This window comes from Drosophila sulfurigaster, chromosome 3 (assembly GCF_023558435.1).
Source record: "Drosophila sulfurigaster albostrigata strain 15112-1811.04 chromosome 3, ASM2355843v2, whole genome shotgun sequence".
NCBI lineage: Eukaryota > Metazoa > Arthropoda > Insecta > Diptera > Drosophilidae > Drosophila > Drosophila sulfurigaster.
In genome coordinates this window covers 36,744,386-36,755,590 of record NC_084883.1, presented here as the reverse complement: position 1 = coordinate 36,755,590, position 11,205 = coordinate 36,744,386, and the positions used below count along the sequence as shown (strand labels likewise).

The window sequence follows — 11,205 nt, the reverse complement described above, 5'->3', positions numbered from 1 at the left end:
TTCAAATAAAGCCAAATGTATTCGAGTCAAATGAATTTCATTAAATGTGAAAAACTAAACTTCAATAAGAAATACTTTAAATAGAATAAAAAGTTTCGATTTACGATTTACAAAAAGATTTTTAATTTTAGTCAAGCAATTCCATTAAATGTTAAAATAAAAGCCATATTTCAATAAGAAATAATTTAAATAGAATAAAAAGTTCTGATTTAAGAATTGAAAATAAATTTGTAATTTAATTGAAAAGAAGTGCATTTTTTTCTCAATCTTGGCTACAGACTTGTTATAAAATAAAGCTGCTCAAATAGAGAGAGCAAAAATCTTTGGGAAAAAAACAATTGCATACGGAGTATTCTCTTTTTATTGCTAATTGACAGCGTGTGAAAAATAGAATCCTTCCGCAGATGTGCACACACAAAGACAAAGAGAACAAAATGTACGACTACTATTACAATACACTGCACGAAATGCACTAGAGCATTTGCACATATGTATGTATGTGTGGGTGTGGTGCTCCTTTGATGCCTAAGCGTTTGATATCCTTTTAAAATGCATAAATTAATGCTGGAAAAAATAAAACAGACAACGACAGAGAGAGAGAGACAGAAAGAGAAAAGTACAAAACGAGCCACAAAACAGTTTTATTTTCTCAGTCACCATTTTCCTTCAATTCACAAGGAATATATGTACATACATATATGCATTCATATATGTGTGTGTGTTGAATGTATGTTTGTTTGCATTATCCCTGGAACTTTCGTCTGGCTTTTTAGCTCCCAGTTTGAGTTTTTGACTTGCCTCTGTTATTTACTCTACTGCGTTTTATTTCCAGAATTGGAGTGAGAGATGCAAAGGCAACTTATTTGCCATTTAACTAAGCTGGTTAGCCAACTAGTTGCAGCAGTGAAACTGAAGCAACTCCAGCTCCATTTCTAGCCAAGCCTAGACTGACTGTTCTGAGTGCCAGAAAGCACTGAGAGAATTCGTTATTGCCTGGTTATTTTGGTTAATGCGGGTCGAGGCTTCAGCTTATGACTGATAAAATATAAAATAGGATGCGAAGCATGTGAGTTGTCATTTTTCCACACTCTCAATTCTATGCAGCTCTTCTGGAGGCTTTCTATGTCTAGTGCCTTTATTTTCTTCATCTTAATTAAAATATTTAATATGCAAAGAATATAAAGTAAAAGTTGTTTGATATAGAAATTATTATTATTATTATTTAAATTGTCATAAATTCTGTTAATTCAAAAAATATTCTTATTTTAGAATAATTTCTCATATTCTTTGAAGAAGTACGTTTATAATTTAATTGTTGCTAATCGGCTATGTTATAACCGAATTCGCTGGAAGCACTTTACAATCAGATTTAACAATCTTATTGATTCTTTAGTCACATTTCAATTGTATTTTGATCGTATTCCCGATAAGATAAACTAAATCAACCGCATGCCCAACATCATGTGGGGTAGTTGATATGATTTAACCTTCATCTAATCAACTGGGAAATTTTCATGATTAAAATTCATGCAGATTCATTGACCCTCGGATTGGGGGCTGGCTTAGAGATAGTTGCCAAAAAAACGTTTGATTTATTTATAGAAAGGAGTGCAAAAATAATTGGACTAATAATGAAAAGTAGCGTGTTCAAATAAAAGTAAAAAGCAAAAGATAAGATTCGAATCAATTGTCGTCAGAATCGATAAGATGCTTGAAGCAATCAAGAAGTTCATAAATAAAACACTTCCAAATTGTTTTTGATGTACAACATTTCATTTATTTATACAAATTATATAATTATTTTATTGGGGTGGCAAATTCGTTTTTTTGTTTTGTTTCTGGAATGGATTTGTTTTGTGGACTTATGAGCTAAATAACTTAAATTGTAGAGCTAACTTAGGATTGTACAATTGACATTACATAATACACATATTAATATGATACAAATTGCATTCACATAACGACAACAAGAATTGTGACAAAGATACATATATACATATATAGTATAATATATAATAATTAAAGCCCTATATACATACACATATATTTACAAATATCACAACAAAATTTGGGGCATTATGTACATTGAAAATTGAAGGCAGCAATTAAAATGAATAAAATCAAAAGTTGACAAAAATCAAAGTGAATATAAAAAATCATAATATTAAGTCTGCATTGAGCGATCTTAGAAAGTCTCTGTGTGTCTAAATTTCTGGCGCATAAAAATAACGAAATCCGAAGGGAGGATGTCATTTAATTTTTATGCGCAATCTATTCATCTCTCTCACAAACACATGCCAGCTAAACTCAAAATAAAAATGTCAACGAGTAAGATACAAGTACTAGACGAAGTAACTAGCAAGATAAGTGTGTGGGGGGGTGTGTGTGTAAATATTACTTAAGCTCAGCTCAGAGCAGTCAAAGAACTGACAGTATTTCTAGGATTTTCAGTTTACATTGCTTTTAAAAGAGTTAAAATTTGGCAAAAGTGCAAATGGAGAAAATGCTAAAATCGAACACTTTTTCAAGATACACTAAATCCTAAATACATAAATTAAATGTTATTAGATTAATTCCTATTTTGCTCAGCAATTAGCGAACGTGTAAACTGAAACCCCTAGAAATAATCTTAGTTCTTCTTCACCTCTAAACCGAGCTCAACTCTAACAAGGCAACTTATAATACTTTTTTCTCCACGTTCGTTTCGAGCACCACTCTCTGCGCTCTTTTTAGAGCTTCTCAGAGTACTCATGGGAGGGGTACAAAGCCTTGCCATTACCATTGCTATTGCCATTACCATTGCCATGGGCATTGCCATTCTCCACCTTCCAGTCGGGTTCGAAGGCGCGATTCTCATGTTGCTGAGGATAATCCGCTGAGGATCCCGGTCGCTGCATGGTATTGGCAGCGATCTCGGCATGATTGCGATTCCTTGTGATTTGCGTGGAATGACGAATGCCATATGCAAAGTAGATGATATAACCGATGGCAATCCAGATGAGGAAACGTATCCACGTGAACAAATCCAGCTGGAACATCAGGTACAGGTTGACAAAGACACTCAGACAGGGCACAAATGGCACCAGAGGAACCTTGAACGTCAGCTCAATGGTGGATACAGGCTGCAGTCCAATCACAATACAGATGATGATGAGCAGCAGTCCGACGATGCTGAGTGAGACGATGCCACTGGTGGCCTCAATTTCGAAGACCTTCATGAAGATACACCAAATGATGGCGAAGACGGCAAACACCACGATGCCAATCTTTGTGATGGCCGATGTCATTGTATTTGGCTCCCGATACGAGTTGCAAAACAGCTGGCGGAACACATTCGGAGCACGCACCGAAACGAGTCGCGTCATCTGCTCATCCTGATAGCGCAGCACCAACACACAAATGGCCACAATGGTATAAGCCAAGAGTGTGCCAATGGACATCATGTCAACCAATTGATCCAGATTGAACAACATAGCCATGATGGCAGCGAAAATGCCAGAGACAATGGTGGCTAAGAGAGGAGTCTTCGTATAAGGATGCACATTAGCCAGACGCTTGAAGAGAATGCCATCGTTGCCCATGGCATAGAGGATACGTGGCAGTGGGAACATGGCGCCCAACAAGCTGGTGCAGAGCGCAAACACAGCTCCGATGGTGACAATCCATTTGATGGTATACCATTCCACGGCATCAAAGGCCTTGGGGAAGGGTGCATCGGGATCCTGCAGGTAATAGGGCAACATCATCGTGAGCACCGTGGAGACACCAAAGTACGCCAAGAAGATGATGATCAGCGAGACGACAATGGCCAGAGGAATGTTGCGCTTGGGATTAATTGCCTCCTCGCCTGTGGTGGCAATACAATCGAAGCCCACGAAGCCGTAGAAACACTTGGCAGCACCAGCCATGACACCAGCAATGCCGAAGGGCATAAAGCCTCCAGTGCCAAAGCCGTCGGGTATCGGCTCTCCGCCAGAAACGGGCAGACGCCAGTTGTCCACATTAGCTAAGCGAGGGAAATAACAAAATAAGTTACATTTTCTCCAAATAAAAGTAATTTTCTGTACTCACCATTCATGCCACCGGCCACCAAGACAATGCCAATGGTCACCAGATTGACGCACGTGAAGATGTTGTTCAGAAAACTCGACTCCTTGGCACCAAAAGCCAGAAGCGCAGCCAGCAGCAACACCATGCCAAAGGATAGAAAATCAGGATAATCGCCAAGGAAACTGACATCGATGTGCATCGATTCATTCAGCGCCTTCGACATGTTGTTGTCAATCAGCGAGTCAAAGTAACCGCTCAATCCCCTCGCCACCGAGGCTGTGCCAATGACATACTCCAATATCAGATTCCAGCCAATGGTAAAGGCCACAAACTCGCCAATGGTCACATAACTGTAAACATAAGCGCTGCCCGCTTTTGGCACTCGAGCCGCAAATTCCGCATAACAAATGCCCGCAAATGCCGATGCGATGGCTGCGATCAGAAACGAAATCGTCACCGCAGGACCCGCAATATTGTAGGCCACTTGACCAGCCAACACATAGACACCTAGACCCAAAGTGCTGCCAACTCCGAGTGCCGTCAAATCGAAGAGATTCAGCACTCGAGCCAGCTTCGATTCTCCTTCATTGACATCGTCTGTTTTACGACGTGTGAGCGACTTCCAGAAATTCGACATGTCTAAAAACGAAAGAAACGAAAATACTAAATTTAATAATTTAAATTCACATTAAGAAATAGTTAATGTTGTTTATATAGTTATAGGTTTTATATATGTATATTTATTTACATTAAATTAATTTACTTTTTATATCGACACATTTTCACGCAGTTCGCAAGTGCAGCTTTTGATGTATGCTTGTTCTAAAGTTACTCCATTCAATTTCTAACACAATGACAATTATGATGCTTAAATTTTTATTTTGATTTGAAATTTAAACACTACGTCACTATAATGAAACACATATTTATAATGCCACTTTAAAATTTGAGGTTTTCTTACATACAATTATTTTACGGAATGGGGTAAATGTGTTGTATTAAATTTAATTGGGGTATTTAATCTAATATCTAAATACTAATTTGCTTATTGAAATGCTGATTAATACATCTATAAAAAAACTAAAAAAAAAACCCTCTTGTTCTTAAGCAGCATAACATATCTATTGATACGCCTTCAACTTTTATTTCATCAAATCTAATTTAAATTATTTGATATTTTCTTTTTCTCCAATATTTTTTTAAGTCAGATGTAATTTCTATGGAAAGTATTTTATTTGTATCTACATATCTTAGACGATTTTCAATGTGTCGAAAAAGCAAAATTTAATAAATATATGGAGAAGCTTTTAACAAAGGCTTTTTCATTTTTGCCATCAACGAAAATGAAATATAAAACACTTTCAACATTGCATTAAACTACAGTTTTCTTTCTTTAGCTCAAATTTTAAACATGCGTTTATCGTTATTTCGCATGACAATTAAACTTTGTGCAATTGATTAGAAATGTTTCTTTCTTATGCAACATAATTGCAGACATTTTATTAATATTGGCTTCTATCATACATATATTCACGTTTTTTTTTCTTTTATTAAATAAACTTTTTTATTTTTTTCTCATTTTTCCTTTCATTTTCTGAAGCAACATAATTGAAGATATTTTATTAATATTCATCTAAAACACATATTAAGTTTTTTTTTATTGATATAATTTGAATATATTATTTTTCTAACTTTCCATTTTCTTCTCCAGAATAATTTCAATTGAACTCTTTCAATATTTTCTTTGCACATTTTAACCTATTTTTAATGCAAAGAAAAGATAATTTTTAATTCATATTTACAGAATTTATCAACTTCACTGTAAGCTATCAATCGCTCTAGTAGTTCTGATAAAACTAAAAATTACTAAAAATACAAAGTGACTATCTTATTTCCTGCGACATATATTGTCCAGGTCATGATGTTCCATTGCAAGCTGCTGCATATCTTATCGCGTTCCCTCAAAGCCCTCCAATGTATTATGTATGTTAGTACTGGCAATAAAAGCACAAGCACAAGTCTGAGTATCTGTCGATAAGCTCAAGGTAACAAACAAAGTAAGCAACTGCTTTTGAACTGTGACGACAATCGAGCTTCAAGATTTTTCTACAATCGCGTAGCGCAACAAGTTGCTTTTTAATGGCTCAACTCGAATTTGTTTGGTATGCCGAACACGGCTGAAAAAACAATAATACAAATACACAAAACAAATTGCGAGAGTTACGAGTAGGTAAATTAAAAAACTAGATACATTCGATTTGAAACGGTTAATGTTCTAGTTAATATACAATTTGTATAACTGTTTTTCTGGCATTTCCGAGATCACTAACAGGAATTTTCTTGAATATTCTGATTCTCTTACACATTTGTTATTATTTTAAGTCTGATTTATTTTGAACTGTCATTCATACCCTTAAAAGTTTCGCGTTTACAAGTTTGTATGTAAAGTAAGTCATTAACTTTATATATAATATACTAAGCAAAAAACAACTAAAATGCAGCTGACATCGGAACATATTTGCACCGAGATACATATACTCGTATGTAGTATTAAAATTTGTATTTAACGCTTGTTGTTTGAATTAAATTATATTTGAATTTGCATAGAACACGAAACCGGTTTGAATAAAATTAATTGTAGCGTAATGCATACGTTTAATTTAGTTAGTTGTATTCAATTTCCGAGAATGCATTCGGACTTAATACCAGGAAAATTATAAATTTTATTTTAAATCAAAAAGAAGCAAAAATTTAATTTTAAGAAGAATTGCGTCACTTTAATAAAACAACGTTAAACTGACGTACATATTGACAAAATTAAACAAACAATAACAAGTAAAATTTATTAATCGCCAAGGAGAATATTCACCAAAAAAAAAGTATATAATATTCTCAACCTCTTTTTTTTTTTAATATTTATTTCTTTAACTACATCTTAATGCATTATATGTCGAATACTCTTTTTAGCTATATTTTAAATTTAATTAAAATTTGTTCAAAATTCATTTAATAAACAAAATCTTTTTGCAAAATATGTATATTCAATATCTTTAAACATATTATTTCATTAGCTATATATTACTTCAGAATTTGTTAAATTTTTTTTATAATATCATCAAACATTTGAAATTTTTAAAATATTTTTCTTTCTTTAATTTGGCTTATAATATCCTCAAACATTTGAAATTCTTAAAATATATTTGTCTTTAACTAAACTATGGTTATAACATTTCCGTTACTCATAACAATCTCACTATTATAGTTCCCTCTTTGAATCTTTTTTCTTGTTTTTCCACCATTCCTCTGCTTGGGACCTTTTATTGCCCTACTATTCGCCTCTTATCGGTTTAATTTGCGGTATTGGCGTTTCCATTGTCCAAGCGCCATATAACATGATCGCCAATTAATCATCGGAAAGAATGGAAAGAATAAACTGCCAATTAGACGCAAGCCTACAACTAAGTAGGTGATAGAATTTACAATCGACATTGTCGACCACTTGTCGAGGGCTAATAAATTGATAAATTCAAACCAAACCAAAAACAAAATAGTTAAAATGTTGCCGACATTAACGGCACTTCGTCATGTTGCAGACATTTGTGATAAGCGACGAGCAAAAATATCGAGATAAGCCTCCGATTCTGGGGACACGCGCCCCATTCAGACAGCAATCTAATCAATTTTCGCATTTCTATTGTTGTTGTCGGTTGAATTAACCCTTAACATTTGGTCTTAGCTTGATGTAATTACGTGGATTTTGGATTTATGCGAATATAAATGTGTCGAAATGTGTTGAAATGTTGAATAAATATCGTTAAAACATGCTCTAATCTTTCATGGACAGTCCGATAAGCATGCGATAAACCAAATACAATGTTATTTGTCATATAATCTACACATATGTATGACAGACAGACTGAGAGAGAGACAGAAATTTGTAGACCTTTTTTTTAATGGGCAGACCTCTTCCGTTATCTCGATTTGGAAGTGTGATTAATGAGCGCATCTATTTAACTTTTCCCACGCAACTCATTGCCGAGGTCAGCTAATTATTTATTTATAGTAATTTTATAGGTCAAACTACCTTAGTTATAAGAGACATACAAATTGGATTGTAAATTCATATATTTCACCAACTTATTTTGTTTTATTATACATGCTAAACACGTGCCATACAAGGTGAAGACCATAAACAACATTTTTATTTTCTGTTTTAGGTGTTTCATATTATTTTAACAGCTGCTTGAGGAAGTAAATAAGTCAGCTTGCAAAGGAATTATGTATATGACTTTTATCATATTCATATAGAAATCTTATGATTTACCTTGAAAGCCGTCAAGGAAATCTTGAAATCTCAAAGTACTTTCACATTACCTCTAATCGAAGCACTTCACGATAATGTTTGTACATTATTTCAAGTGCGCTGATAACTCAAAACAAGTTCAAATATGGTATTCGGAAATCAAAATTATTATATGATCTCATCCATTAACATTAGCTATGTAGTAGGCTCATAAATCTATTCCATATCGTTTTGGTAATAGGTCAAGAACAAAAGAGAAACTAGTTTTAAGCACATAATTTATTTTAATTTTGTGGCCATGCGACTCTTGCGTGTTCTCTGGTAGTTAATACCCTGTAAAATCTGGCCATTTTAATTTTGCTGTAAATGGCTTATGACTGGCTATCTCGATTTTAATGACAAAACTATTCAGATAATAACATTTGTTTTCGTAAATCTAATTATTAACACAGTTGGCAACTGAAATGAACTGAACTGAGCTGAACTTAATTGCAAACAAACATCAAACAAAGAAGTTTGTGGTATAAAAAAAAAACTCCATATGGTTAGAAGTTGATTTTTTGTGTGTCATGGTGATATTGAAATATTTTAGCTGCTTCAGAAAAGAATCAACAGAAATTCTTTGGAGGCAGCTTTGTGACTAAAATCAAATTAAAAAGTATTATATTAAGAATATTTCTAAATTTTCTTGCTTTTAAAAATAAAGCTTTCTAGGTCTTGACATTGTCAAAATTTGTTGAAAATATTTAAAAATTAAAATGCAATAACATAATAAACATTTTTGTACGTAATAAGCAATAAAACGTGTTTAAATTTTAAACGATTTTGTAAAACGCTTAAAAAGCTCTAACAAAACTCTTAACTCTTCAGTTTGCCAGAGCAAAACTCATTATCTCTTTATCACTGCCACTTGTATTCCACATAAAAAACTAAACATTTTGCCATGGACAAACAGAAGTTATTTCATTTTCAAGTAGCTCAAACACAGTCGAAGCAGAGCTGCAATTGCCTCAGGTAGATGGTATCGCGGTCTCTCACTGGTTTTCTACATTATACATTATATCTTTTATTATTATTGTTATTTTCAGAGTGGTTCTTGTGATAAAAGCCTCACGTTGAACTCCAGTCGCATTTGCGGTTTGTAAATTGCACAATTTTACGATGATTAATGGCAGTAAAAAGTTTCATAAGCAGTGCTTTTATAATTTATTTGTTTGAAATATTATTTATAATACAGAATTATTTCTCATATTTCGTTCACTGAGTCCTTTATTTTACAGTCTGTTTTTAACTTGATTAGAAAAAGGATATTCACACATACTTTTTTTTGTAGTTTGTTTCGATTCACAAGTGTTTCACTTCACAGTATAAAAACGAAGTTCGCTGATCCAGTAAAAGTTTGTACCGCAAACGAATTCGAAACTTCAGAGTTAACACACACAAATATTCAACAACCGCGCGCGACGCGCTCCAAAGTCGTTCTGATCGTGCGGCGTTGGCGTTGAAACGCTTAAAGCTTTTGCCTGGCACTCGGCCAGTAATAATAATAATAACAACAACAACCACATCAAATTGTTAACAACTTTTTCTTAACGAAAGCGAACAAACACCGTGTTGTAGCATTTTCCACTGCTCGATTTCCGGTTCAAACTGATTTTTGTTGTGTCTCTGAACAGGGGGAATTTGGCCAAGATTTCGTTATGTCGCTGGACTTGTAACGAATTTGTTGAACCCAGCTAGTCCGAGATAAGTTAAACAGATTAAAGGCGGCTATACGAACGACCTCTGACGTCACAGCGATTAGCTTTTATTTCGGCAAATACCTCGTAGGTGAAACACGCAGTGGGTATGCTGATCGGCATATAATGACATCTCAAAATTACATTGAAATTTTAGCATAAATTTACTATAACTGCTAACATTGAAATTTTGTTTTGTTTTCTTTTTTTCATCTTTGCTTTTCTTCAAATCAGTTTCTTCAAATTAAAATGTATGACATATATATAGCTTTTTGTGATAACTGGTGACTGAAACTTGTGACTTACAATCTAACCACATCCTAAAAATGCAGGTTATGAAGGTTAAATAGTTTGGAGAACAATTATGCTAATTAATCACCAAAGCAAATAATCAAATATGGGGGTTTGAAATATATTACTAGTTTTATTAATATACATATACATATGTACATGAGTGGGACTCATAAACAAAATGTTTAGCTAATCATATTAAAAACACTCTTTAAAAAAGTTGTGTACTTCAAATTTGATTTTAATGAATTATAATTCTGTGTATAAATAATTAGGAAACATTTCGAAAATGTTTAATAATATGATAAATACTAGTTTGTAATTTCTTTATCAACTCACTGTTTACTATCCCAAAGATATCTTGTAAACCATAAAACAACTTTTATTGCAAATTTCTATCTATAATTTTATTTATGACTTATTCGGAGAGTTTTATAATAAGTTTGTAAATTTGTTAATATTTTTTACCTTAGTGTTCATTTACACAATGATAATAATACAGTTGCATTATCTGACTAATACAAATTCGTTTAACTTATTGACAGATTTCTATAATAAGTAAATATTTATAAACCTTTGTCAACTTAGTAATACGAATTACGCATAAGCTTTATATGAATTATACTTTTAGAATTATTATTCAGAAATTCATGTAGTTTGTATTGGAAGATTTTTATAATCCAAATATATCCTATAAATCATAATGCAATTCAAATTGCGAAATAGTTTAACCGACTTTCTACTATTTCTTAACTTATTCGTAATATTTCAATAAGTACAGGGAGTTTCACAGTCCAGCCACAGAAATTGCAAAACGTCAGA

At 33.3% G+C, this 11,205-nt stretch overlaps 1 protein-coding gene across 2 annotated transcripts; it reads right to left on the bottom strand.

Annotated features, from left to right (window-relative positions):
* Positions 1–1,751: 1,751 nt before the first annotated feature.
* Positions 1,752–9,840, bottom strand: LOC133841992 (cationic amino acid transporter 3). 2 transcript variants are annotated; one of them, XM_062274876.1, is made up of 3 exons: positions 9,675–9,840; positions 4,072–4,689; positions 1,752–4,006 (listed from the first exon to the last, which is right to left on the bottom strand). In XM_062274876.1, exons 2-3 carry the CDS (start codon positions 4,685–4,687, stop codon positions 2,730–2,732), a joined length of 1,893 nt encoding a protein of 630 aa, XP_062130860.1. In that variant the 5' UTR covers positions 4,688–4,689; positions 9,675–9,840; the 3' UTR covers positions 1,752–2,729. The 2 variants fall into 2 exon arrangements, with proteins under 2 accessions (XP_062130860.1, XP_062130861.1); XM_062274877.1 differs by lacking the exon at positions 9,675–9,840 and adding an exon at positions 4,814–4,907.
* Positions 9,841–11,205: the final 1,365 nt, after the last annotated feature.